The following is a 27,723-nucleotide window of genomic DNA, read 5'->3' on the forward strand; positions in this document are numbered from 1 at the left end:
CTTTCAGTTAAAATCTATCTCTACTATGTAGCTGACTTGCATGTATGTATGCCAGCATGAAAATACTGCATTACAGTGCCATACGGCCTGTATACTGAAACTTTACCTGTTTTTCCTAGCAAACTCGATGGAGTTATGGACAGTGATCAGTGGATGTGTTTTAAAGGCAGGGTAGGGTAGAAAATCCAAACTAGTGATAGTTAATGGGTACATATGACCATTAAAGGTGAAGTTAGGAATGCGTTAATGAATAGATGAGATTTTTACAGGGCTTGGAGTGGACTACCATTGGGCAGATGGTTACCTTACTCCACATGCCAGAGTTGTACATGGCACCTAGAATGTCAGGACGGAGCAGCTCATTGCAGCCACTCTTGAGTAACTCCTTGGCCTTGAATTTGTATTTTCCCTGTTCATTGAAAAAACACACAGACGGACAAATCATGCCACACATGACAAAACGACAGAGACGAAACGTGGCTCCTGAAGTTCAGGTAGAGTTGCTCGGTACCAAACTGTGTACTCCAGACAAGAGATTTTAAAAGAGTAACCTTAACCTTATCCCTTAACTCATGATTTAGCTAACAAGCTGTTCAGATGAAGTGGTATCTAGAGCACACAGATTTTGGCCCAAACTGTGCAGATGCAAAAAAATCCTAAATCGGGATTAAAAAAAAAAAACACGATCGAGAGACACTGTAGCCATGCGACAGAGCCATCCAGTGGATAGGAGACGACCTCATGCTCGGGCCCCCGTGGCAGGGGATGAACCCATAGGGGGCGGCTGGAGCTGGTGGTTTTACCTGACTCAACTTGCTGGCCTCCTTAGCCAAGATGTTTCTAGGGTCATCTACAACTACGGTGTACTTATCCTTAGACTTCTCATAGCTTGAACGGTAGGACCTCTGCTCAGGATTTCAAAACAGAAGTTAAAGACAACGGCCTCGAGAGCAGTAAAAATTAGCACTCATTTAGGTGAGAAAAAAGTCATAACAGGTAAACTCAAAGTAAAATCTTAATAAAGATATGACGTCAGTTTCAGATGGTAATAAACATGTTGTAATACCTTTAAAGCTGTACCCATTATAGAAGCAGTGAAAAAAAACACAGGTTATGTAAGCATCCATTTTGTATTTTATTTGCTTCTCCATTGTTCTTAGTCATTAATATACCAAAGTATTATGATATAAAGTCATGCTTCCATTGACTTACATCATTGATCAGAAGTGAAGCGTTCTTGGCAGCCTCAAAGAATGGCGTGTCACATGTGTACTTGAAGTTGGCTCTGTTCTTCTCGAATGATGCTTTGTAGAGTCTCTGTTGACAAAAACAGATAGAAAATAGTAAGAGCAGGATTTGTTATATAGCATAGTACCGAGTAAATGAGCAGGGATAAGTAGAAATGAATAAAATGGTGGATTCTCTTTACTTCACTGTAGAGGGCCTTGTTGTGTTCAGCATGCACCAAAGCAGGTGTGTCCCAAACATAGCAACCGATTCCCTTGATCCAGTCCAGATCCTCTTTGTACTTGATCTAATGTGGATAAGAACATGTGAGAGTGATGAGTTTCTGTCAATGTGAGCTGAGAAATTATAGAAACAAGAATTATGATTTGTAGCTATACTTACGTCACTGATGCAGTCCCTCACAATCTTGCTGTGGAAGAACTCAGGGCGGTCAGGGATAGACTTCCAGGTGCCCAATGAGTTGATGTACTTCTCCCTGTATTTGACCTGTAAAAGAATTGAGTGAGTGACATGATTCCTCACTAGTCTCAGCCTCAGACATTACAGCCACAGACTGTTAACTGAACATCTAATGCATATGGCACACAAAATTAAAAACACTTCAGGAATTTTGATGGGATTTCTGGGAGAGGTTTGTGTCACGTTCTTTAACATCCCACCTGGAAACAAAGATGCTGTGACACCAAATCCCCTCATGGAAGAAAAAATGCGGTTGTGTTTACAACTGTGATAATAAGCACTTACTGTATCAGGATCAATTAAACACTAGACTTTCAAAAGATTGTGAAATATGTAGAGTTAATGACATAGAAGCCCTTAAACATGACAGGGCACAAAATAAAAAAACGTGACTGGTTGCTTTACTTGTCAGTCTTATGGTCCATGGCCATTCAAAGCATCCAAGGATCCCAGAAGGTCTGGCTACACGAGACTAATACCTCACTAAATCACATTCATGTTTAAAGCAACCCAAAAGTTAGTTTATTTACCTCACTGATGTCATCTCTGACCCTCTTGGCACAGAGAATATCTAGGGCGTCCTTGTCAGCATGGTAGTGTCCCTTAGCCAGCTCGAAGGTCTCCTTGTAGCGCAGCTGGAGAGGAATGATGTAGATTGTTAGAAGAGCTCTGTTACTGATATTGAGCAGGCCAGTAAAGAAAGAAATAAAGCATCTGGTTGACTTACATCGCTGGCATTGAGGTAGGCTTTCTTGGAACGAACCAGGATTGGCGTGTCATGGATGGGAGTATACTTGTGCTTCATCTTCTCATACTGTTCCTTGTACTTTTTCTGATACAAAAGATGACTTACAGACTTGCCTGCATACATACATGTTATTTTGTGCTAAAAAGATCTTAGTGTGGTGAAAAGCTTGAATTACCTCACTGTACACCACTTTCATGGAACGGGCATGGTTCAGGATGGGAGTGTGTGATTCTGGGGTGAAGAAGGCCCTCTCCTTGGCTGCCAGGTCAACATACTGGTACTGTGAAGAGACACAATCATTTTATGGTAAAATCTCTATATTTCTAAGAAATATTTCTTCATATTTCTGTCAAGACTGCAAATCTGTGCAAAAGTCATGTAGTAAATTCCAGCTTTAAGTCATGAAAGATGTTTTCTTCAAGAAAATGTTTTGTATATCTTCGACCGGAAATTGTTTTTGTCATTTGTAAAACCTGCCATATTTAATTCAAAAACCCTGAGTATGATCTTTTAATTTGACCCATTATAGCAAGTCATTATTTACATTAAATTTTAGGGCTAAAAGTGATTTACCTTGTTGGTCAGACTCTGTGCCCACTTGGCTCTCTTAATTTCCAGGCCATCCACAGTGGTGGTGCATTTTGTCTTTTCCTTATTGCCCTCAGCTCGGTACACCATCTGTGGATAGAAACAGATAGAGACATTGAAGAATGTGGACAGGCATTAAAACAGAAATAATGAAGTCTGTAAGTGAGATGTTAGGACTGAGGCTGATATAAAATCACTCACGTTACTCATGTGGGTCTTGAGTTCAGTCACACGCTTGTACTCCGGTGTGTCCAGGACTATACTGAAGTTGGAGAAGTTCTTCTTGGCATCAACCTCATATGATTTCTAGCAAATTCATTACAGCTGATTAGTACCAAAAATAATCAGAAATATGACATGCATGATCATAAGTGAATGAATAATTACTTTAAACTTGGTGATCTCACGGATTCGGAGCATCTCAGGGGAGTCCACCATGAAGCAACCAATGCCTCTCAGCCAATGCAGATCCTCTTTATATTTCAGCTGCAAAATAAAAAAACACAGTTAACATACCTGGAAATGTCAAGGCACAGTAAATTTAGGTGGATGTACTGTATGGGTGACACCTACATCGCTGTTGATCTCGTTGACGTGGAAGCAGTGCATCAGCTGTGGGGTGATGGGCATGGGCAGAAGAGTTCCTCTGCTGTTGAAGTACTTCTCCTTATAGCACAGCTGTAGGTGGAAATGAAGCATTATTAGAGCACCTAATTATTTTGGTCAAATAACGTGCGAGACAGAACTCTTGTTTCAAAATAAAGACATACTTACATCACTGATTGCGTGTTGAGTGGCCTTAACCTGTCGGATCTCAGGTGTGTCATACTCAGAGTGGATCTTGTCCTTTTCCTTATGATATTTCTCACGATACAGTCGCTATGACAAAATGAAACTTTTTTAATACTCTCGTTTGTGATAAAGTATACAGTTTCTAAATTGAAAAGCACTAGATTGGACTTACTTCGTTCATGACCTTGTTGGCCTTCCTAATGGTGACGAAGTTGACACCTTCAGGATCTAGTTTGTAATTCCTGGCTTTCATCAGATCATAGGCTTCCCTGTACTTCATCTACAAAGATTAGAATATCAGTTGAGATGCATTCATAACATTTAATCTCTTTTTATTTTGAAAATGTAGGTGTTTTCGTACATTGCTGGTGATGACGCTGTTGGACTTGGCCTGTTTGTTTAGGGGAGTGTCGTAGGGCAGACTGTAACCGGTGGGCATAATCATCTTATTGGCCTCTTTGTAGAAGTTCTGGAACAAAAAGTAAGTGATATGAAGCATACATCAATGAGAGATTAGAATGCATTTTTATGTATTGGTAGGAGGCATCATACATCGCTCTGGATGTAGTTGGCTTGACGGGCCCTTTCAGTATCAACGGTCACAGCAGGAGCGGTGTTTTTACCCATCACGTTTGTGACGTAGTCATGACGGTAGTTGAGCTGTAGACAAAGTATATGAGTTAGAAGCTTCTCAATCAAATTGCAGTAAAGGCACTTTGTACATGCTTTTGAGGAGATACCTCGCTCAAGTTCTTAGCGCTCTGCTTGCATGTTTCATAGACAGGGGTGTCTACAACCACAGAGTAGTCCTTAAAGTGCTCGATTCCCTTGGCTCTGTAAAGATTCTGAAAGAGAACAGCACACAGGAAAAGAAGACAACATGTGAGATGATGGAAAATGAGGAGTATACTAAAAGAAAAGAAAAAAAATGAGTCTTACTTCGCTCTGCAGTTTCATAGACTGCTTACAACGAAGAATCTCAGGAGTGTCCCAAGCATAGCAGCCAACACCCTTCAACCAGTTGAGGTCATCTTTGTAGAAGATCTGAAATGAGATGCAATGTGAAGGTTAGCAATCTCTTTTAAACCAGTGGAACCTAACTTGCTTACCATTTGCGTATGACAGAAATTATGAAGTGTGTTTGGATATGCAGGTGTAACTCACATCGCTCAGTTGCTCGTTGACCTTACGGGCCTGCACGTACACCTGCATATCAGGCAGGCAGATCCACTGGTGCAGATATTTACGGTAGTCCACCCCACTGACAGTCTTCTGAGTGTTGCGTGCGGATACGATGTCAAGCATGTCTGGAGGTACGTGGATCTTGGCCTTGGTCTTCTCATATTTGTCTTTGTACAGGCGCTAATGGAAAAGGTGTTACAAAAAAGTTTCAATTATTTTGACATTTACTAAGTTACATAACTGAACCTCAGCTGATGCTTTACTCACATCCAAAACCAGTTTTCCAGCCTTGATACATCTTGCAGTAGCAGGGTCGTCCTCAAGACACTTGGGCAGGCTGTACAGGGTCTTGAACTTCTCATAATCTTCCTTGTATTTAACCTAAAAAAGGTTTAAAATCCAGTATGTTTAGGACAATCAGACAATTCTCCTTCTATGGAGGCATTAGTAAGAATTGGACAAGGGGACTCACTTTGCTCAGGATGACCTTCTGTTGTTTGGCATGGACTAAGGCATGGGAATCGTGAGGGAGGCTGTAGCTCTTGGCCTTGATCTTGTCCCAAGCAGCAGAATAGGCTTTCTAGATGTACACAAAGATATTTCAGAAACTGGGACAACAAATAAAACTAGTAACTCTGCATTTTAGAGCTTTTCACGCAGGCTTACGGTGCTGTAGATCTCCTTCAGGTTGAAGCATCTTGCGTAGTCGCAGGTGTCCAGAACAGTGGTGTAAATGTGTTTCTCCTTATGATACGCCTCTCTGTAGTTCAACTGTGGATAAAAAACAAAATATGCAGCATATTACCAAGTGAACTAAAAAGTGATGCGCTTCTAATAATAATCAAGTATTTCATAGTGCTGTCAAAATTAGCGCATTAACTTTTCAATAAACAGGCGATTGATTTTTTCAGTTTAACGGCATTAAGAATATTTAATGCAGTGAACACAGGAGCAGGGCAAGGCTTGGCCACCCCACTCACAACTGCTGCTCTAGTTTTTTTTTTTTTTCTTGACAAGATCTGCATTTATTTAGTCACAGATTGTCTTGACGTTCACATCAAATGGGAGACTTTTCAGACGCACACTATAACTTCACTCCAGCACCACGTGCTTGTCAAACAAGCGCAGTAACAAGGGACAAGGGAGCTTCATTAGAACAACAGTGAACTGCGGTCAGATGAGATGTTGTGAGGCCATATGTCAGTAAAATTGAATTTACCTGTTCTGTCAGGAATTATACTGTGCTCGTAGCAAGCACACTTCAATTGCACACGCAAATGCGGTGGTGCACGCTGTAGCCTGTATAATTTCATATTAAAGTGCTAATGAAACTACGAGCATGCATGTCAAATCCGCGTCATGTTCAGCAGCGGCAGCTCCTAAAGTAATAGCAGCCAAGTAACCTATTAACCCAGCTGCTGTGATGTCTATTAATCAAAGAACAAAAGAAAACAGAGGAAATCAATAACTTTTGTAGCTTTAAGGATTAATCTATATATAATTTAGTATTTAGTGTTTGATAACTTTATTTAGTTTCTGTATATTTCCTACTTGCTGAAGGGTACAGGTAAATAATGGGTTTATGTAAAGATAGTTTAAAGTTCACTTAAATTTTTATTTTAAGTAATGAATGTGAAAATTGATGGCTCTCAATTATACTGTAATGTTGAATGGCTATAGTCAATGGTTCACTATTAAGAAAAAAGAACAATTTCCTAGAGACGTCAGTTATATTGGTATCAGTGATACCAATCACCTTCATTCATAAAGTATATTTAAAAACAATTAATTGTGATTGTTGACAAGACTAGTATTTCAGTGATCAAAATAATAGGAGTACTAACCTCACTGGCCCAAGTGTGGCCCAGGACGGCAGTCACATACACAGGTGTGTCTGTCACAATGGAGTAGTTGTTCCATTCCTTCTTGCCCTCTGCCTTATATTTAATCTGTGCAGAAACAAAAATAAACCTTCAAACAGGTGAAAACATAATGTTTCTTTATTGTTAATTGCTAGATGAGTCGCAATAATGTTACTCACATCACTCTGTAGCTCATATGACTTCTTGGCTCGCACAATCTCAGGAGTATCCCAGGCGTAACAGCCAACACCCTTCATCCAGTTCAGGTCCTCTTTGTAGAACACCTGCCAGGGAGAAATTAGTCAAATGTAGCCATTCAACAAACCCAAACCAGTCTAAATGTCACTGTAACCATAGCCTACATCACTCAAGATCTCATTAGCCTTGCGTGCACGGATGGCATCGTTCTGCTCAGGATGGCATGTCCACTGGTGCAGGTGTGTACGGTATAGCACATCACTCAGGATTTCCTGGCATTTCTTGGCAACCACGTGGCTGATCATGTCAGCGGGAATGTGGAGCTTAGTTTTGGTTTCATTGTAGGCTTTGTGATAGTCTCTCTGTTGGACAGATCAATAAAAGTCTGGTTAATGAGGAAAATATAAACTATAACAAGTGAAAACCAAAGAACAGCAACTCAGGCTTGTATGTATGACTGTAGTCATAATAGAAACAACTCACCAGATTCTTCATTTTTTCCATTTGGCCAGAGCGAACCACCTCAGGGAAGTCAACCAGTGTTGAAGCCATGTAGTGACCTTTGGCTTTCTCGTGAGCACCAAGGTACTTACACTGCAGTATTTCAATACAAGAAACAATTAACAATTGTATATATCACTTCTACACCATAAAAAGGTCAATTTTATTCAATATTTTTTACATTTTTGGTACTTACATTACTAATTATGTCTCTGGTCCTCTTGGCTTGTTGTACTGGAATATATTCATGGTTCAGCTGGTAGCCAGTGGCTTTGCTCTCATCCCAGCTGACTTTGTACAGTTTCTAGAATAACAACAACAAAACATTCAAAATGTAATGCATCACATAAATAAAATGCAAATATATACAAATAAGTCTGGAATGGGGATTGTTACCTCACTGATCATCTTTGCGACATCTCTACTGTGGGCCAGCTGTGGTGTATCTTCCGATCCAATGTAGTGGCCCTTCTCCAGGTTGAATGACTCTTTGTACTTTAGCTAAGTAACAACAGAAACATGGTAGATAAGTTAACCATTTCACACCAGTTTTGCCCTATAAAGATGAAAATGGCCAAATGTGAAACACACTTACATCACTGAGGTTAAAGGCGTTAACCTTTGCCAGAACAACCTCAGGGCGATCCACAATGTGGGTAAATTTGCTAAAGTTGTCCTTAGCATCCTTCTTGTAAATTCTCTGCATGGGAAAAAAGCAACAGTCATTGTGGTAAGTTAATGGAGGTTTGTAAAATAACTGAGACTTTGTGCAAACTTTGGTCAAACTTACTTCGTTCAGAATCTTTTGGGCTTTTCGGACTTTGACATGATCCACACAGTCAGCAGCCACCCATCCACAACCACGTAACCATTCCAGATCTGCCTTGTATACATTCTGGAGGGAGAGTATTATATTATACAAAACAAAACTTTACCTTCATTTTCATATTTTATAAAAACAAGAAAAACTATTTTGATTTAAAAACCTCTTCACCCAATACTTACGTCACTGGCTAAGTCATATGCTTTGCGGGCCTGAATGACGTCATTTTGATCGGGCAAGCATGTCCACTGGTGCAAGCGAGTTCTGTATCTGTCATCATTGACTTGAATCTGGCATTTCTTTGCATGTTCAAATGACACCATGTCCACTGGGAGCTTAAACTTGGTCTTGGACTTGTTGAAGTCTTTCTTGTAGAGAGCATCGCTAGCAATCCTAGCCGAGTTCAGGGCCAGCATGAGAAGAGGATCATCCTGGACGCTCAGGGCTCCAATGTGATGACCAACTTGCTTACGGTAGCCCTCTTTGTACTTGTACTGCGAAAACAGAGGAGCATTTATTTGTGTGCATGAATAACATTAAGGTGAAATGGGTTTAGGTATAGTTTTATTTATTTACTTACATTACTCTGTACTTTACTGGTATGGATGCATTGCTTAATCGGAACCGCATCTCCGGGCATGAAGTATGATTTGGCCTTGGTCTTGTTCCAGGTTTTGGTGTAGAAATGCTATGAGTGATGTTTAATATGACATTTTTGTTACTACTCAACTTTAAGCAATCATTACAGACAGCAGTTATATCTCAAAAAATAAAAAATGCATTACCGGGTGGTACATTTTAGCCACTTCCCTGGCTGTAGCCAAAACTGGAGAGTCTGTCAACGTGTATTTAATCTTGTCGTGGTGCCAGGCCTCACGGTATTTAGCCTGGGAAGAAAAAAGAGGATACTTGGTGAACAGTTGTATCCAAAAACCATGTGAAACTAATGTCTTGAGGATGACACCATTTCAATGATGAGAGCATGAGTTTGTCAAATAAATATACTGTAATAGTTCTGTTGTTTGTGTACCTATGAAAGAAACAATGCTTATTATATTCACATTTATATTTCTTCTTTTTTTTGTTTTATTTCTTTGTTTATTTTCAGATTAATTTTTAGATTCTTGACCTTAAATATGAGTTTTTTCACACTTTATTTGCATATATTATTATATGTGACCCTGGACCACAAAACCAAGTAGCACGGGTATATGTATTTGTAGCAGTAGCCACAAATACATTGTATGGGTCAAAACTTTAGATTTTTTTTTATGCCAAAAATCTTTAGGATATTAAGTAAAGATCATGTTCCATGAAGATTTTTGTTTTGCACATTCAGAGTCCAGATTTTCAAATAGATGTATCTCGGCCAAACATTGTTCTATCATAACGAACCATACATCAATGGAAAGTTTATTTATTTAGCTTTCAGACACAGTTTAATAAATTAATTTAATAAATCTAGAAATTGACTCTTATGACCGGTTTTGTGGTCCAGGGTCGCATATTATTAATTAAAATATTTATATATTATGTTTAGACAAATGAATCAAGTATTTATCCATGTAGACTATGTTATATCCAAAGCAACTTACAGCAAAGAAACATGCAATTAATCACAGATCTAACAATATTCATAGTACCCAAAGTACAGTGTATATCTTACTGCTTACCTCATTGAGCACGTCAGCAGCGTTTTTGGAGTGCACAAAGTCAATTCTTTCAATGGGTGTTGTGTATTTCTGCTCATCCAGTTTCACACGGTAGCCTCTCTGTGAATCAGACAAAATAAAATCAGCAATTCATTACATTTCTCTATTGCATGAACCGAAATAAAATCAAGAAAAACTAAGTATAGTGCTAAAGGACTTACTTCAGCCAGAACCTTTTGGGCATTCCTCACTTTGACGACTTCAACAGACTCATGGGGAATCCATCCACATCCCCTGAGCCACTCCAGGTCAGCCTTGTACACAGCCTAAACATCAAAAACAATCAAATGAAACATATAACATTGTAAAACACTGCATTATCGATTTTTTTAAACATAATTAAAGGTCCACTTACATCACTACGCAGATCATAGACCTTCCTGGCTTGGACGACGTCATTGGAGTCGGGCAGGCAGGTCCAGTTGTGCAGGTAAGTTCTGTAGTTAAAATCATTGACTTGGATCTGGCATTTCTTGGCCAGCTCAAGAGACAACAGGTCCACAGGGAGGTGGAACTTGGTCTTGGACTTGTTGAAGTCCTTCTTGTAGAGAGCATCGCTAGCAATCTTAGCTGAGTTCAAGGCTAGCATGATCAGAGGATCATCTTGGACACAGCGGGCTCCAATGTGATGACCAACTTGCTTACGATAACCAGCCTTGTACTTGTACTACATTTGAAAGATGATCAAATCAGTTGTAAGCATTAGTCTTAAATAGCAGAAAAGAAGTTCTATAAGGTAAAATTTAAGCTAATTGCAATATAATTGTGATTTCGTACGTCACTGGCTATATCTCTGGAGGCTTTAGCCTTGATCACAGAGACGGCATCCTCTTTGATGTGGTACGCCTTCGCCTTCGTGGCATCCCAGTTTTTGGTATACATTTTCTGCAACAGGACAAAAAAGATGGAAACTCAAAACACAATAATAGCACAACAAGCTCACAAAATAGAGTTCATTTTCGTAATACTCTGCAATCTTGCATGTGAGATTGCTTACATTGCTGACGGCAACGGCATTGGCTCTGGACAACTCGATGGCAGGTGTATTTGGCATGATGTGGATAGTTGTCTTATCTTTGTCCCATGCTTCTCTGTATTTCCTCTGAGAACAAAATAATTAAAAAAAAGAAAGGTTAAAGGCTTTGTTTGGCACATATTGATGCAAAAATAAAAAGACACATCTATTGCATTAATCTAGCACATTCATTAATTTATAATTGCAATTACTATAATTAACTGTATAATTATATTTATTTCAATAGTTAAAAGTTTTGATAAATAATTCACTGTAATTAAAATAGAAAAATATACTATTTTACCCGGTGTTTGTCCTCCTTTCACTTATCAGAGCAGTCAAATAAATTAAAGTACTAATGAAAAGGAAAGGCAATAATCTTACATCGCTGAGAATGTCAGCATTTTGCTTGGCGAGGACAATAACAGGCAGGTCCACAGCACTGGTGAACTTGACAGTGCTGGGATGCTGGCGGTACAGTTGCTCATTAAGGATAGTCTGAGCATTCTTGGCTTTGACGACGTCAATAGATCCGTGTGGCATCCAGCCACATCCACGGATCCACTCAAGGTCAGCTTTGTATACAGCCTAGTTTGAAAGTTTACAAAATGAGTATTAATGTAGTAATATAACAAACCAATGTAAACAGCACAGTATGTCAAATAAGGCATATACATACATCACTGCGCAGGTCATAGACCTTCCTAGCCTGGACAACATCATTGGAGTCTGGCAGGCAGGTCCAGTTGTGCAGGTAGGTTCTGTAGTTGGCATCATTGACCTGGATCTGACATTTCTTGGCCAGCTCAAGAGAGAGCAGGTCCGCTGGGAGGTTATATTTGGTCTTGGACTTGTTGAAGTCCTTCTTGTACAAAAGATCACTAGAAATCTTGCCTGAGTTCAAGGCTAGCATGATTAAGGGATCATCACGAATGCTGAGGGCTCCAATGTGGTGCCCTTGCTGCTTCCTGTATCCAGCTTTGTACTTGTACTGCAAGGTTTTAAAACATAAAAGAAATCATTTAATAGTCAAAAGACTATCATTTAACAGTGTGTGTTTAATGTGTTAGATAAGATCCACAATGAGACTTACGTCACTAATGATGTCTCTGGAGGCCTTGGCAGATTTCACTGCGACAGCATCCTTAGGCAGGAAGTAGCCCTTCTTAAGGCTGCTCTCATAGTCTTGACGGTAATATTTCTGCAAAGAACATGATGAAGCAACACATACAGATTAAAAAGTAAACTAGTGTGTGTTTATTTCTGATTTATTGCTCACTACAACACTGTACTTACGATGCTTGTGTTCAGTTTGTTTTGTTGTCCAAGAATAATCTCAGGGGTGTCTGGCATGACATGGATATTGATCTTCTCCTTATTCCAGGCATCAACATATGCATTCTGAAAGGCAATAATAATGCAACAGTGATTTTCTTGTACACAGATTACATTTTCACAGATTCGTAAGATTTCCTAGGAAAATAATACCTTGTCCATGATCTTGGCATTAGCCTGGGCAAGAGCAAAAGGTACAGCATCTGTCTTGCTGGTATACTTGAAGTTGCTTGGATGTTGTCTGTACTTCCTTTCGCTCAAAATCTCAGCAGCCTTTTTAGCCTTCTCTACATCAACTGAGCCTATAGGTACCCATCCTGTACCTCTGATCCATTCCATATCAGCCTTATACACAGCCTGATGGCAGAAGATACATGAGAAATGTTAAAATAAGTAGGTTTATTTATTTATTATAGTTACAAATTAAAATTCCACAGAAACTCACGTCACTCTGAAGATCATAGACCTTCCTGGCCTGGACGACATCGTTGGAATCAGGCAGGCAGGTCCAGTTGTGCAGGTAGGTTCTGTAGTTGGCATCATTGACTTGGATCTGGCATTTCTTAGCAAGCTCAAGAGACAGCAGGTCCACTGGGAGGTGGAACTTGGTCTTGGACTTGTTGAAGTCCTTCTTGTAGAGAGCATCACTAGCAATCTTAGCTGAGTTCAAGGCTAGCATGATCAAAGGATCATCTTGGACACAGCGGGCTCCAATGTGATGGCCAACTTGCTTACGATAACCAGTCTTGTACTTGTACTGTGAAAAGTCCATTAAAACATCTATTACATACTGTAACCACATTAGCTTTAAAGATGGCTCCTATCTATATTTATGTGACAGGGCAAAAAAATATTAAATGTATGAATTAGCTTGAATTAGTAATATAAGCAAATGCTAAGAAGGTATATACTCACATCGCTAATAATGTCTCTGGATGCTTTAGCAGCTTTGATGGCAACAGCATCAGATTTGAGGTCGTAGCCTTTCCTGAAGATGTCCTCAACTGCTTGTCTGTACAGTTTCTGCAAGCAAAATTTTGATTTCATATATAATACATTTTTTAAAGGTGGCATATCATACTAGACTTTTTCCATGTTTAGATACTATAATCGGGTCCCTGGTCCAACCCAGAAAATATGAAAAAGAACAACCCAGTAACTTTGTTTTGGTAATCCTTTCTCTGCAAGCTTGCAGATTTCGCTCCCCCAGTGACGTAAAAAGGGGATCTTAATATAATATTACCGCCCCGTAATCTGCATGTTTCCACCCACGGCGCCTCCATTCTGTTTTCACAAGTGATAACAGTGTACCAGTTCTAACACCATGGCAAAGTTTGAGCAAAGCATGCTAACTGTTCTGTCGTTGGCTGCACAGACAAGCACAGAACACTATTTAGAGTCCCAGCCTCAGAGGAGACAAGAGAGCAGTGGATTTATTGACTTATTGTTATAACTGTTTTTATAACTCATGTGCGTTCATAAACTTTATTTGACAACTTTATTTAAACTGTATTTGACAGTTTAAGCGCAACAAGACATGAAAGAGAACTTAGTTTAGTACTCACATGCTGTGTGACAGCCACTTTCTGTGCGCACGCTTCAATGTGTGCGCACAGAAAACCGTATATCAGAAGTTTAAACTGATATGGCTGTAAAATGCATTATTGCAGCATGATAGACATGGTAATCAAACCCAAACAGATGTTTTTTTAGCAGAGTATCTGATGTAAAGGCACAGTCCTAGTCTGGGAAAGGGAGCGGGGCTTATTTGCATTTAAAGAGTAATGCACGAGAACAGCGTGTTTCTGCTTCTACTCAAAATAGGCATTTTCAAAATGTAATACATTATCTGTGGGGTATTTTGAGCTGAAACTTCACAGACACATTCTGGGGACACCGCAGACTTATTGTAAAAAGGGGCATAATAGGTCTACTTTAGGTGAAATAATGAATAGGACTAATTTTTGTAAATCAAACAAAATGCGTGAATTTGAGATGTGTAGTTTAACAACTAAAACAAATTATATAATGAATAAAAAAAACAATAGTTTAGAAGTGATACCTACCCTACTGTTGTTCAATGCATTAGCACTTGAGAGCACAATCTCTGGGGTATCAGCAGGGATATGGATCTTGGTCTTGTCACTCTCCCATGCTGCATGATACTGACGCTAAAATAGAAAGAAAAAAAATAGTGACAGTTTTAATACTGTGAAAATGAAAACATTCTGCAATTAATCAAAAATAACATGAAAAGAATAATTTATACAAACCAAAACATATTAAACTTCATGTAGTAATTGATATTGTGACTAAATTGTTCTCAATTTTGTTTAGTTGGATTCTAATCATTTGACTTTTTTATTCTACTAACCTGATCCATAACTTGGGCATTGGCCTTGGCAAGCACCAAAGGCATGGACTGCATGTCTTGTGTATATTTAAATTTGTCTGGTGTCTGTCTGTAGAGTCGCTCACTGAGGATCTCAGCTGCTTTCTTTGCTTTCAGGACATCAAGCGAGCCAATCGGCACCCATCCTACACCAGTCATAAACTCCATGTCTGCTTTGTACACAGCCTGAGGTGGAGACGAAATGTGATTTTGCAGAACTATACAGTAAATATTAAATTAAAAATCATTTAAAAACATTTAAATGACACTTTAATTTGACAGACGTACATCGCTACGGAGGTCATAGATTTTTCTGGCCTGGACGACGTCATTGGAGTCAGGCAGGCAGGTCCAGTTGTGGAGATAGGTTCTGTAGTTGGCATCATTGACCTGGATCTGGCATTTCTTGGCCAGCTCAAGAGACAACATGTCCGCTGGGAGGTTGTACTTGGTTTTAGACTTGTTGAAGTCCTTCTTGTAGAGAGCATCACTAGCAATCTTAGCTGAGTTCAAGGCTAGCATGATCAACGGATCATCTTGGACACAGCGGGCTCCAATGTGATGGCCAACTTGCTTACGATAACCAGTCTTGTACTTGTACTAAAAAGAATTTTACAAGGGTTTTAGAAGATAATTTTGCACAGTATGTGTTTGACAAATTATATTCTAATAAGTACTCACATCACTGACAATATCCCTGGATGCCTTAGCTGCTTTGATAGCAACAGCATCACTGCGCAAATCATAGCCCTTCTTCTTAGATTCTTCATTGGCAAGTTTATAACGTTTCTAAAATTGGAAAACAAGACTTATTACAACAATGTTAAAGAGCTTTTAGGAGAAAAAATTACACATTTTAAGACATTTACATACCTCGCTGTAATTTAAATTGTTCTGCTTTGCCAACAGAACTTCCATACAATCAGGCATAACGTGGATTTTGGTTTTAGCATTGTCCCAGGCTTCAGTGTAAAGTTTCTGTAAGAGTTGAATACAATTAGACAACAGATATTTAAATCTTTAAGCTATTCGTGAGGGTTCTTTAGTTGAGAAACCTAGTGAGCAGATTTACCTTGTTATTAGTAGTAGCATTACTTTTAGCTAAAACTAGTGGCATGTCTTCAGTTGTCAGGGTGAACTTGAAGTTGCAGGGGTGCTGGCGATACTTCCTTTCACTCAGGATTTCTCCAGCCTTTTTCGCTTTCTCAACATCAACCGAACCAATGGGAACCCATCCGATTCCTTGAAGCCATTTCAGATCAGCCTTGTACACCGCCTAAATGATCATCCAAAAAAATAATGAAAAATTTGACATTTGACAGTAAAAAGAAACAATAAAAGTCAAGAGTGCTTTCAACAGACTTACGTCACTCTGGAGGTCATAGACTTGTCTGGCCTTAACAACATCACTGGAGTCGGGCAGGCAGGTCCAGTTGTGCAGGTAGGTTCTGTAGTTGGCATCATTGACCTGGATCTGGTTCTTCTTGGCCAACTCAAAAGCTAACATGTCCACAGGGAGGTGGAACTTGGTCTTAGACTTGTTGAAGTCCTTCTTGTAGAGAGCATCGCTAGCAATCCTAGCTGAGTTCAAAGCCAGCATGAGCAGAGGATCATCTTGGACACAGCGGGCTCCAATGTGATGACCAACTTGCTTACGATAACCAGTCTTGTACTTATACTACAGTTAAAAGATTAAAGAACAATAAGATAACACACTCTGGACCATGAACTATAAGACTATGAATGAAGAACAAAGAAAGAGAGCACTCACATCACTGATGATATCCCGAGAGGCTTTAGCTGCTTTAATAGAAATGGCATCACCACGCATGTCATAGCCTTTCTTTTTGGCCTCCTCATTGGCAAGCTTATATTGTTTCTGGAATAGGATTAAGTAGAAAAGGAAATCTGAGGAAAAACAAATATAACATCTCTTCTTCAATTCGAGACTTAAAATTAATGACTCACCACACTGTAGTTAACTTTGTTCTGTTTAGCAAGCAAAATCTCCATTGTATCTGGCATGATGTGGATCTTGGTCTTATCCTTTTCCCAAGCTTCCACATAGGTTTTCTATAGTGTAAGGAAAAATAAAAAGAAATATATATGGAAAGTGTCTTATCATATTACATTGGAAAAGAGAAGATATGCTGTTGATCAAAGCAGGCTACCTTGTTCATGACGTTGGCATTGTTTTTCGCCAAAACCAGAGGCATGTCTTCAGTTGTGCAAGTGAACTTGAAGTTGCTGGGGTGCTGACGGTACTTTCTTTCATTCAGGATATCTCCAGCCTTTTTCACTTTCTCAACATCAATCGAACCAATGGGAACCCATCCGAGACCTTGAAGCCATTTCAAATCAGCTTTGTAGACCGCCTGAGAACAAACATGGGATACAAATTACCATTAGGCAATGAAATGATATGCCTCTAAATGTAGCATCTCTACATGTAACATACTTACATCACTCTGGAGGTCATAGACTTGTCTGGCCTGGACAACGTCATTGGAGTCAGGCAAGCAGGTCCAGTTATGCAAGTAGGTTCTGTAGTTGGCATCATTGACCTGGATCTGGCATTTCTTGGCCAGCTCAAGAGACAGCAGGTCGGCTGGGAGGTGGAACTTGGTCTTGGACTTGTTGAAGTCTTTCTTGTAGAGAGCATCACTAGCAATCCTAGCTGAGTTCAAAGCCAGCATGAGCAGAGGATCATCCTGGATGCTACGGGCTCCAATGTGATGACCAACTTGCTTACGGTAACCAGTCTTGTACTTGTACTGTTTAAGAGAAACAGTGGTTTAAGGCATACTGTAAATTAGTTCTATGGAATGTTTTGTTCACTTTCAGATGGTATAACTCAAAACACTCACATCACTGGCAATGTCCCTGGAGGCCTTGGCTGCTTTGATAGAGATGGCATCATTTCGCATGTCATAGCCCTTCTTTTTAGCTTCCTCGTTTGCAAGCTTGTATAATTTCTTAAAAAAAACATTTAAATATAGTTATTTTATTTATTATAAAAAATGAAAAAGTAGAATATATACATAAATTATTAACCAAGAACATCTATTATGCACCATCAAGAGGCTGATGTTGTGTCATACTTACTAGACTGTAGTTGGCTTTGTTATGTTTTGCAAGTACAATGTCCATAGCATCTGGCATAACATGGATCTTTGTCTTGTCTTTGTTCCATGCATCAACATATTGTTGCTGTCAAATAGGAATATAAAATGTAAAAAATCACAACCACACAATAACTGTGAAATAAATGAGGAAATTGCATATTTTTATCAGTTCAGAAGTTACCTTGTTCATAACATCATTGTTGGCTTTAGCCAAGACCATTGGCATGTCTTGAGTTGTCATGGTGTATTTGAAGTTGCTTGGGTGTTGGCGGTATTTCCTTTCATTCAGAACTTCTCCAGCCTTTTTCGCTTTCTCAACATCAAGCGAACCAATGGGGACCCATCCAAGACCTTGAAGCCATTTCAGATCAGCCTTGTAAACAGCCTAAGTGGACATATATATAGAAAGAATACCTGTTAGTGACTCCATACAGTTTATTCATCAGTATTTCTGTAGCTTGATCTCTTTCTCAACATTAGGAAGACATAATAGCTACAAACTGAAAAATAAAACGGAAAGTCAATTGCATGAAGATCCAAAAATGCATAAATGAATATTGCTTAACAGAATCTGGATCTCACGTACATCACTCTGGAGGTCATAGGTTTGTCTGGCCTGAACAACATCATTGGAGTCAGGCAGGCAGGTCCAGTTGTGCAGGTAGGTTCTGTAGTTGGCATCATTGACCTGGATCTGGTTCTTCTTGGCCAACTCAAAAGATATCATGTCCACTGGGAGGTGGAACTTGGTCTTGGACTTGTTGAAGTCCTTCTTGTAGAGAGCATCACTAGCAATCCTAGCTGAGTTCAAAGCCAGCATGAGCAAAGGATCATCCTGGACGCTGCGGGCTCCAATGTGATGACCAACTTGCTTACGATAACCAGCCTTGTACTTGTACTGCAAAGAAACATAATATTCTAAGTATAGCAAATGACAGTATATATTATATGTGCCATATATTGACTTATCAGTTTGTTGTACTTACATCACTAGCAATGTCCCTGGAGGCTTTGGCTGCGATGATAGATACGGCATCATTGCGCAAATCATAACCCTTCTTCTTGGCCAGTTCATTGGCAAGTTTATATTGTTTCTGATGAACATAACATAATATTTAAACAAACTTGGCAACAGCAGAATATCATTTATCTTTTGTTGACTTGAAACCAAAAAATAATACTCTGATATAAAACTGAATACTCAACTCTTAATTTGATATACTTACCTCACTATAGTTGATTTTGTTTTGCTTTGCAAGAAGCACATCCATTGCGTCTGGCATGATGTGAATCTTTGTTTTATCATTGTTCCAAGCTTCAACATATTTTGACTGCCAGAATGAAGAGAGAATTAAGCATCAAAACTGAAGTCACAAACAACACTTTAGACATTTTCCATATGAGTCTAGGTAATTGTGAAAATACCTTGTTCATAATTTCATTATTGGCTTTGGCCAAGACCAGTGGCATGTCTTCAGTTGTCAGGGTGAACTTGAAGTTGCTTGGGTGCTGACGATACTTCTGTTCACTTAGGACTTCACCAGCCTTTTTTGCTTTCTCAACATCAAGTGAACCAATGGGAACCCATCCGAGACCTTGAAGCCATTTCAGATCTGCCTTGTACACCGCCTAAGAGCAGAAAAGAGTGTGAAAAGAGTGCTTACAAGCCTCATAAAAATGAGCCACCAAAAAAAATGGTAAAATCAGACTTACGTCACTCTGGATGTCATAGACTTGTCTGGCCTGGACAACATCATTGGAGTCGGGCAGGCAGGTCCAGTTATGCAGGTAGGTTCTGTAGTTGGCATCATTGACCTGGATCTGGTTCTTCTTGGCCAGCTCAAAAGATATCATGTCCACTGGAAGGTTGAACTTGGTCTTAGACTTGTTAAAGTCTTTCTTGTAGAGAGCATCACTAGCAATCCTAGCAGAGTTCAAGGCCAGCATGAGCAGAGGATCATCCTGGACGCTGCGGGCTCCAATGTGATGGCCAACTTGCTTGCGATAACCGGCCTTGTACTTGTACTGTGAAAAGTCCATTAAAACATCCATTACAATCTGATAAGTACTCAGTATTCACATTCTGGGTCCAATAAGGGGAAAAAAACTTACATTACTAGCAATAGCACATGATGCTTTTGCAGCTTGAATTGGTATGGCATCAGCACGTAGATCATAACCCTTTTTCTTTGCTTGTTCATTGGCAAGTCTGTATTGTTTCTAAAGAAGAATAAGAAAAAATATTTAAATACTGTGACTTAATGTCAATTGCTGTTGTCATGAATCGGGCGACATCACTAACCTCACTGTAGGTAACTTTATTTTGACGAGCAAGAGCCACTTCCATCGAATCTGGCATAATGTGAATCTTGGTTTTGTCCTGATCCCAGGCTGCAGTATACTTTTGCTGAAGGAAGAATAAATGGGTCCATTTTAAATTGTTCTGAAACATAGATAATCAAAAGCAAAGCACAGTGTCAAGTCAAATGGTTTTAATTTTCACCTTGTTTTTGATTTCATTGTTGGCCGAAGCTAGGACTAGATCCATGGAATCAATGTCTTTGGTGAACTTGAAGTTACTGGGATGTGTGCGGTATAGTTTCTCACTGCCTATCCGGCTAGCGGTCTTCGCTTTCTCCACATCCAGGGATCCAATGGGAATCCATCCAACTCCTTTGATGTAATTGTTATACTCAGATTTGTAGATGTTCTGCAGAATTAGAGAGGGTGCCATCAAATTCACCATGTAAAATCAAATCGAAAAAATCCCCAGCATTTTATAGAAATACATAATAAACACTCACATCACTTGCGATTGTCTGCATGTTGCGGGCTAGCTGTAGGTTCATGGCATCAGGAAGAACTTTATAGTGTGTAAGGATCTGTCTGTATCCAGCAAAGGTTTGAGCAGCCGTAGCCTGCTTAGCATGAACAACACTCAGCATGTCCACAGGGGAATGGTACTTCAGCTTGGCTTTCTGGTAATCCTTCTTGTATAGCTTATCACTCTGTATTCTAGCCACCTCCATGTAGTGCACCAGCAAGGGGTCATCCTGGATGCTACGGAAGCCAATGTGATGACCTTTTGCTTTATTGTACTCCTTTTTGTACTTGTACTATAATGAGAAGCATTTGTAGAGGTCAGAAAGGGTAATATTTGGATTACACTAGTGAGAGAAACATTTGATCTAAGTAACTCACATCACTGGCAATGTTTGTGGAGGTCCTGGCAGCAATCACTGATACAGCATCTGCTTTGAGGTCATAACCTTTCTTCTTCAGGGCTTCCAGTCCTGCTTTGTAGGCTTTCTGTAGTTAAAACATGTTTCAAGCACAAGTTACAACACTGATTTTATAAAATGGCTACAGGAAACAGGGGATTTTTCATTGACTCTTTTCAAAAGTTACATTGTTACATCAGTAAGTGACGAGTGTTTTATTTAAATCAACAATTTCTGATTCTGCTCTGAGAACAATGATCATTGGTGGAGAAAAAGCTGGGAATATTTTGTTTAAAAGTATTTCTGATTAAAACATTCTAGTAAAAATTGTGAAGATTCTGCAAATACACAGAGTACACTTACCTCGCTCATGTTGATTGCATTAACCTTTGCGAGAAGAATTTCCGGACTGTCAGGCATGATATGGATCTTTGTCTTGTCCTTGTTCCATGCGTCTGTGTATGCTTGCTATAATAAAACACATTCAAAATATTATTTATTGATCTGACCAGCCAAATAATCCACTTAAATTCTATAAATTAGATTAGATGCACATAAATCTCAGAAATGATGGATCATTACTATATAAGTTAATTAAAAAGTGTACCTTATCCATGATTTTATTGTTGGCAGCAGCCAATGTAAGGTCCATAGAGTCCATAAGTTTGTGGAACTTGTAGTTGGAGGGGTGAGTGCGGTAGTTGTGGTCACTCAGGATCTTTCCTCCAAGCTTTGCGGTCTCTACACCAAGGGAACCAATGGGCACCCAACCTACACCCTTCATGATGGCGTTGTACTCACTCTTGTATTCAACCTAGGAGACAACAAATATAATGTTGAATCCTTTGGAACGTCAATACTTCAGTTCCACAGGTTATGATCTACCCCCTCCATATGGGTTGTGTGGATCTAAAAGAAGATGGACTTACATCACTGGAGCTGATGTTCATGGAGCGAGCTAACGCCAGGTTCATGGCATCAGGCAGCAGGTTGTAATGATGGAAATGCTGCTTGTATCCCGCATTTGTCTGAACCTTTGAGGCGTTTTTAGCCTGCACAACACTCAACATGTCCACAGGAGTGTGGTACTTCAGCTTCATCTTGTTATAATCCTTCTTGTAGTTCCTCTCGCTTTGCATCTTAGCCACTTCCATGTAGTGCACCAGCAAGGGGTCGTCACGGAGGCTACGGAAGCCAACATGGTGGCCTCTTGCCTTCTCATATGCCAGCTTGTACTTGTACTATCATGACAGAAACATGGATTTATCAGAAAAGATCACACTGTCATGCCAACACATGAATGATTTTGCAAACATTTAATTGAAAGTACTAAGACGACAATTGGTGGGATGACAGGACACTTACATTGCTAGCAATATTCCTGCCGGCTTTGGCAGCCACAATCGAAATAGCATCTGGTTTGAGATCATAGCCCTTCTTATACATTTCCTCAAGGCCAGCTTTGTAGAGTTTCTGAAAATACATAGAAAGGCAATGGAATATATGCCACCGGACTTTTTTGCTTTTGATTATTAATTAGAATCGTTTGAATGAAGGCAATAGTTAGTCTTACCTGGCTCATGTTCAATGAATTGACCTTGGCCAGGACAATTTCAGGACTGTCAGGCATCACATGAACCTTGAGCTTGTCCTTTTCCCAGGCAGCATGGTAGGATTGCTGCAACCAAAAGCATTTACATTTTCAGAGACTGACCACTTAGACCAGTCAAACCAATGAAAATACACTGAATCCAGACTTGCCTTGTCCATGATCTTATTATTGGCGCTAGCCAAAGCGATGTCCATTGAGTCCATAAGTTTGTGGAACTTGAAGTTGGAAGGATGAGTGCGGTAGTTGTGTTCACTCAGGATCTTTCCTCCAATCTTTGCGGTCTCTACACCTAGTGAACCAATGGGCACCCAACCCACACCCTTCATGGTGGCGTTGTACTCACTCTTGTACTCAACCTGGTAGACAACAAATGTAGTGTTGAATCCTTTGTTAATCCCATGGTGGGATGTGTGAATCTGAAAAAGGGTGGACTTACATCACTGGAGCTGATGTTCATGGAGCGAGCTAACGCCAGGTTCATGGCATCAGGCAGCAGGGAGTAATGATGGAAGTGTTGCTTGTATCCTGCATTTGTTTGAACCTTTGAGGCATTTTTGGCCTGCAAAACACTCAACATGTCTACAGGGGTATGATACTTCAGCTTCATCTTGTGATAATCCTTTTTGTAGTTCCTCTCGCTCTGCATTTTAGCCACATCCATGTAGTGCACCAGCAAGGGATCGTCACGGAGGTTACGGAAGCCAACATGGTGGCCTCTTGCCTTCTCATATGCTTTTTTGTATTGATACTGTGATCAAAGAACAGTGAATTCTAATCAGTCCACTGATTTCATAATGCAATTGCAAATTATATTTGTTTATTTATTTATTCTGTGGTACTGCTGAACAGATCCTTCAGCATTTTAATGCAAGATACATTTTACACTTACATTGCTGGCAATGTGTCTTCCTTGTTTAGCAGCAAGAATGGGAATAGCATCAGCCTTCATGTCATAGCCTTTGGCGATGTCCACAAGCCACTGTGCCTTGTAGCGTGACTAAAGAATAAGAGTACACAATGCAACAGTTAACCTGAACTAACAATGAACTAATGTTAACACATAGAACTCTACAGAAAAGTGTTTCTCTTTTATTTAATTTAGATTTTATTTGCTTTTGTACTTACCTTACTCACAGTCTGGGCATTATACTTAGCCTGCAGGAACTCTGGGGCATCAGCTGGTAGATTGTAGGTGTGCATAAATTTCTCTCCAGAGGCTTTATAGGCAGCCTAAATGGAATGAAAAGCAAACAATAACCCATTAGTCAATTCAAGATCATCATTCTGGTTATCATTCATAAGAAATTATTGAAGTACTCTTACTTTATTCTGTAGTTTTGTGTTGCTCATGGCCAAAACCATGTTCATCTGATCTGTTAGACTGGTAAATTTCAATGTGCTGGGGTGAATTCTGTATGACCTCTCATCACGGGCTTTATTGGCAGCCTTGACCTTCTCAACATCTATAGAACCTATGGGAACCCAGCCTGCTCCTTTGAAGATGTTGTTGAAATCTGATTTGTACAAATTCTGAAGAGATAAAAAGTGACCGGTTAATCGTTTTGTCAAAACAGCAACCATTCTAGGTTTAAGTATCGTCATTGCCTTATTATCTTACATCACTCTGGATCTCCATCATGTTGCGAGCCAGCCCAATGTGCATGGCATCAGACAGCAGGCTGTAATGATGGAAATGCTGCTTGTATCCTGTATACGTCTGAACCTTTGAGGCGTTTTTGGCCTGCACAACACTCAACATGTCCACAGGGGTGTGGTACTTCAGCTTCATCTTGTGGTAATCCTTCTTGTAGTTCCTCTCGCTCTGCATTTTAGCCACCTGCATGTAGTGCACCAGCAAGGGGTCGTCCTGGAGGCTACGTATGCCAACGTGGTGGCCTCTAGCCTTCTGATATGCAAGCTTATACTTGTACTATAAACAAAAAAGAACACAACACTCAAACACAGCACTCAAACATATTAAATATAAATAAATTCAATGTATGCTTGCTTACATCACTGGCAATATCCCTAGAGGATTTCGCAGCGACAACAGAAATGGCATCATGCTTCATGTGATGTCCTTTCAGAAGATCCTGCTTGTGTGCGTAGGTATAGTATGTCTGCAAAGGCAAAGGAAAACACAAGCTTTCAGCTGACCGTATAAGCTTTTTAAGTTAACAGTATAAGGTATGCAGCATTCTCACCTTGCTGAAATTGACAGCGTTGTACTTGGCTTGTAGAAGTTCTGGTGCGTCAGCAGGGAGATGGTAAGTGTGCATGAACTTCTCACCACTGGCTTTATACAGCCTCTGGAAAGAAAATTGACATGAATCAGAAAGTAAAACATTAACAAAACACATTAACCTTCATTATGCACACTCCTCATGGACACCAACACAAAATCATGCATTTCTCCCTCACATCGCTTAGCTGCTGTGCATTCAGTTTGGCTTGTTCCATAACTGGGGTGTCCAGAACGCTGGTGAACTTGATGGTGTCTGGGTGCTGCCTGTACTTCTTCTCATTGAGAGCTGCACCAGCAGTCTTTGCCTTCTCAACATCAAGAGAACCAATGGGGATCCAGCCAGTGCCCTTCACGTAGTTCTCATAATCCTGTTTATACTGGACCTTTTGGAATTAAACAACACATTTATGTTAACACATTCACAGAAATACAATTTATTCCTGTGATGGCAAAACTAAATTTTCAGCAGCCATTTTTCTTCAGTGTCACATGATCTTTCAGAAATCATTCTAAGAAGTGGATTTGGTACTCAAGAAAATGTCTTATTATTACCAATGCTGAAATATCTACTAATGCTGCTCACAGAAAGTGCAATACATTGTTTTTGGGATACTTTAATGAATAGAAAGAGTTTTTGTAACATTATAAATGCTTTTACTGTCACTTCTGATCAAAATAATGCATTCTTGTTGAATATTCTTACTTACTAACCCCAAACTTTTGAACTGTACTGTATGTGGTCTGTATGATCAGTGTTAAGAAAAAAGTATGATGCTTTTGATTTTTGTAAATTTAGATTACAGAGTAACATTCAGAGTTTAAGATGATTAAATGGTTCTTACATCACTGGAGCTGATGTTCATGGAGCGAGCTAACGCCAGGTTCATGGCATCAGGCAGCAGGGTGTAATGATGGATTTGCTGCTTGTATCCTGTGTATGTCTGAACCTTTGAGGCGTTTTTGGCCTGCACAACACTCAACATGTCCACAGGGGTGTGGTACTTCAGCTTCATCTTGTGGTAATCCTTCTTGTAGTTCCTCTCGCTCTGCATCTTAGCCACCTCCATGTAGTGCACCAGCAAGGGGTCGTCACGGAGGCTACGGAAGCCAACATGGTGGCCTCTCTCCTTCATATACTTCTTCTTATACTGAACCTGTGAGGCATCAACCGTATATTTAAGTTCTATTCCACACTGCTGTTTTCCATCCATTGGTCTCATTTATGGACTTACAGAAAGGATCACTTACATCACTAGCAGCATGTCTTGCTGCCTTCGCAGCTTGTACAGGGATGGCATCAGGCCTCAAATCGTAGCCCTTTGCAATAGTCTTCAGCCATTCAAGCTTATAGTATTTCTGAAAATCAGAGATGCAATAGATATACAGAGTCAACAACTATGCAAAAATCAACATGCCAAATACCATAAAACACAGGGAATTTTCACTTACATTGCTCATGTTGTAGGCATTACACCTGGCCTGAATGAACTCTGGGACATCAGGAGGCAGGGAGTATTTATTATGGATTTTATCCAGACCTTTCTTATAGTGGAGCTATAGAGGAAAAAATATTTAGATTACATAAATGTGCTGGTTTAGTATTTATTCAGAGGAACATTTAACCATGTTTGACTACAGTAGGTGCTTTTGCTTACATCACTTCTCATCATCTGGTTGACTTTAGCCTGCAGCTGGAGAGGGTGGTCATCGATAGCAGTAAAAGGTACTGTGTCTGGATGCTGCCTGTATTTTTTCTAAGTAAGAGAAAGAAAGAAATATTTAGCTGTGTTATTGATGACAATAGAATTCTTTACTGTATATGGGTAAAACATGAAGTGTCATACCTCGTTTAAGATGTCCCCTGCTTTCTTGGATTTCTCAACATCCATGGAGCCGTAAGGCACCCAAGGCGTTCCTTTGACATAGTTATTGTAGTCAGACTTGTATTCGTTCTGTGGTTACAAATGACAGAAAAATCAGTAACACAAAATTAAAGGCATAATTGATCAGCTTTTGTATTATGGGCTTGGTTCATGTTCATAAACATAACTAAAAACCTATTTTAGAAAATAACTCCAAATGCATCTGAAATAGAATAGTGTGCACATTTAAGGATTAGTTTACTTCCAGAATGAAAATTTCCTGATAATTTACTTACTGCCATGTCATCCAAGATGTTAATGTATTTCTTTCTTTTGTCGGAAAAAAAAAAGGTTTTTAATGAAAACATTCCAGGATTTTTCTCCATATAGTGGACTTCAATGGGAGCTAATAGGTTAAAGGTCCAAATTGCAGTTTCAACGCAGCTTCAAAGGGCTCTACACAATCCCAGCTGAGGAATAAGGGTCTTATCTAACAAAACAATCAGTCATTTTCTAAGAAAAATATAAATCCATGGATGTTTACACCCAAGTAGCAGTTTTTTTTCTGTATTTTTGAATGTATCAATTTCTATACTTTTTATCCATAAATGCTGGTTTTGCACTAGCTTGACCTCACACATTACGTAACCACACATGCATGGCATAGACGGAAGTACCAACCCAGTTTACAAAGCGAACATGCAAAGAAAGTCAAATGCCCTTTACAAAAAAGGTAAAACAACGATGTCGGATGATTTTGAAGTTGGAGAAAATGAGATGCAGTTTTCCGCTCTACCTTACCT

The 27,723-nt window shown here is 39.6% G+C and overlaps 2 protein-coding genes across 2 annotated transcripts in view; one reads left to right on the forward strand and one right to left on the reverse strand.

Annotated features, from left to right (window-relative positions):
* Positions 1-27,723, forward strand: part of dgkg (diacylglycerol kinase, gamma) — a 449,591-nt gene that overhangs the window by 270,902 nt on the left and 150,966 nt on the right. The window lies entirely within an intron of this gene.
* Positions 1-27,723, reverse strand: part of neb (nebulin) — a 76,546-nt gene that overhangs the window by 35,653 nt on the left and 13,170 nt on the right. Inside the window, exons 19-105 of the mRNA XM_073845899.1 lie at positions 26,903-27,010; positions 26,714-26,812; positions 26,508-26,612; positions 26,307-26,414; positions 25,901-26,212; positions 25,235-25,441; positions 25,018-25,122; positions 24,826-24,933; positions 24,432-24,743; positions 24,137-24,343; positions 23,939-24,043; positions 23,703-23,810; positions 23,250-23,561; positions 22,963-23,169; positions 22,775-22,879; positions 22,567-22,674; positions 22,131-22,442; positions 21,809-22,015; positions 21,565-21,669; positions 21,182-21,289; positions 20,785-21,096; positions 20,484-20,690; positions 20,283-20,387; positions 20,093-20,200; positions 19,694-20,005; positions 19,406-19,609; positions 19,207-19,311; positions 18,967-19,074; positions 18,567-18,878; positions 18,162-18,365; positions 17,961-18,065; positions 17,723-17,830; positions 17,318-17,629; positions 17,027-17,230; positions 16,824-16,928; positions 16,627-16,734; positions 16,222-16,533; positions 15,928-16,131; positions 15,729-15,833; positions 15,537-15,644; positions 15,144-15,455; positions 14,838-15,041; positions 14,530-14,634; positions 13,379-13,486; positions 12,909-13,220; positions 12,617-12,820; positions 12,425-12,529; positions 12,222-12,329; positions 11,808-12,119; positions 11,513-11,716; positions 11,111-11,215; positions 10,891-10,998; positions 10,469-10,780; positions 10,275-10,379; positions 10,075-10,173; positions 9,187-9,288; positions 8,982-9,089; positions 8,584-8,895; positions 8,369-8,473; positions 8,174-8,278; positions 7,975-8,079; positions 7,775-7,882; positions 7,561-7,671; positions 7,242-7,439; positions 7,059-7,163; positions 6,862-6,966; positions 5,684-5,788; positions 5,490-5,597; positions 5,285-5,398; positions 5,000-5,197; positions 4,775-4,879; positions 4,576-4,680; positions 4,388-4,495; positions 4,197-4,304; positions 4,008-4,115; positions 3,818-3,922; positions 3,617-3,721; positions 3,431-3,529; positions 3,245-3,349; positions 3,029-3,133; positions 2,631-2,735; positions 2,435-2,539; positions 2,238-2,342; positions 1,630-1,734; positions 1,430-1,534; positions 1,213-1,317; positions 305-409 (exon numbers count right to left, since the gene is read on the reverse strand). Coding sequence (XP_073702000.1) covers positions 305-409; positions 1,213-1,317; positions 1,430-1,534; positions 1,630-1,734; positions 2,238-2,342; positions 2,435-2,539; positions 2,631-2,735; positions 3,029-3,133; positions 3,245-3,349; positions 3,431-3,529; positions 3,617-3,721; positions 3,818-3,922; positions 4,008-4,115; positions 4,197-4,304; positions 4,388-4,495; positions 4,576-4,680; positions 4,775-4,879; positions 5,000-5,197; positions 5,285-5,398; positions 5,490-5,597; positions 5,684-5,788; positions 6,862-6,966; positions 7,059-7,163; positions 7,242-7,439; positions 7,561-7,671; positions 7,775-7,882; positions 7,975-8,079; positions 8,174-8,278; positions 8,369-8,473; positions 8,584-8,895; positions 8,982-9,089; positions 9,187-9,288; positions 10,075-10,173; positions 10,275-10,379; positions 10,469-10,780; positions 10,891-10,998; positions 11,111-11,215; positions 11,513-11,716; positions 11,808-12,119; positions 12,222-12,329; positions 12,425-12,529; positions 12,617-12,820; positions 12,909-13,220; positions 13,379-13,486; positions 14,530-14,634; positions 14,838-15,041; positions 15,144-15,455; positions 15,537-15,644; positions 15,729-15,833; positions 15,928-16,131; positions 16,222-16,533; positions 16,627-16,734; positions 16,824-16,928; positions 17,027-17,230; positions 17,318-17,629; positions 17,723-17,830; positions 17,961-18,065; positions 18,162-18,365; positions 18,567-18,878; positions 18,967-19,074; positions 19,207-19,311; positions 19,406-19,609; positions 19,694-20,005; positions 20,093-20,200; positions 20,283-20,387; positions 20,484-20,690; positions 20,785-21,096; positions 21,182-21,289; positions 21,565-21,669; positions 21,809-22,015; positions 22,131-22,442; positions 22,567-22,674; positions 22,775-22,879; positions 22,963-23,169; positions 23,250-23,561; positions 23,703-23,810; positions 23,939-24,043; positions 24,137-24,343; positions 24,432-24,743; positions 24,826-24,933; positions 25,018-25,122; positions 25,235-25,441; positions 25,901-26,212; positions 26,307-26,414; positions 26,508-26,612; positions 26,714-26,812; positions 26,903-27,010 — 13,476 coding nt within the window. The remainder of the gene's footprint in view (positions 1-304; positions 410-1,212; positions 1,318-1,429; positions 1,535-1,629; positions 1,735-2,237; positions 2,343-2,434; positions 2,540-2,630; positions 2,736-3,028; positions 3,134-3,244; positions 3,350-3,430; positions 3,530-3,616; positions 3,722-3,817; positions 3,923-4,007; positions 4,116-4,196; positions 4,305-4,387; positions 4,496-4,575; positions 4,681-4,774; positions 4,880-4,999; positions 5,198-5,284; positions 5,399-5,489; positions 5,598-5,683; positions 5,789-6,861; positions 6,967-7,058; positions 7,164-7,241; positions 7,440-7,560; positions 7,672-7,774; positions 7,883-7,974; positions 8,080-8,173; positions 8,279-8,368; positions 8,474-8,583; positions 8,896-8,981; positions 9,090-9,186; positions 9,289-10,074; positions 10,174-10,274; positions 10,380-10,468; positions 10,781-10,890; positions 10,999-11,110; positions 11,216-11,512; positions 11,717-11,807; positions 12,120-12,221; positions 12,330-12,424; positions 12,530-12,616; positions 12,821-12,908; positions 13,221-13,378; positions 13,487-14,529; positions 14,635-14,837; positions 15,042-15,143; positions 15,456-15,536; positions 15,645-15,728; positions 15,834-15,927; positions 16,132-16,221; positions 16,534-16,626; positions 16,735-16,823; positions 16,929-17,026; positions 17,231-17,317; positions 17,630-17,722; positions 17,831-17,960; positions 18,066-18,161; positions 18,366-18,566; positions 18,879-18,966; positions 19,075-19,206; positions 19,312-19,405; positions 19,610-19,693; positions 20,006-20,092; positions 20,201-20,282; positions 20,388-20,483; positions 20,691-20,784; positions 21,097-21,181; positions 21,290-21,564; positions 21,670-21,808; positions 22,016-22,130; positions 22,443-22,566; positions 22,675-22,774; positions 22,880-22,962; positions 23,170-23,249; positions 23,562-23,702; positions 23,811-23,938; positions 24,044-24,136; positions 24,344-24,431; positions 24,744-24,825; positions 24,934-25,017; positions 25,123-25,234; positions 25,442-25,900; positions 26,213-26,306; positions 26,415-26,507; positions 26,613-26,713; positions 26,813-26,902; positions 27,011-27,723) is intronic.

This window comes from Garra rufa, chromosome 8, assembly GCF_049309525.1.
Source record: "Garra rufa chromosome 8, GarRuf1.0, whole genome shotgun sequence".
In the NCBI taxonomy this organism is placed as follows: Eukaryota; Metazoa; Chordata; class Actinopteri; order Cypriniformes; family Cyprinidae; genus Garra; species Garra rufa.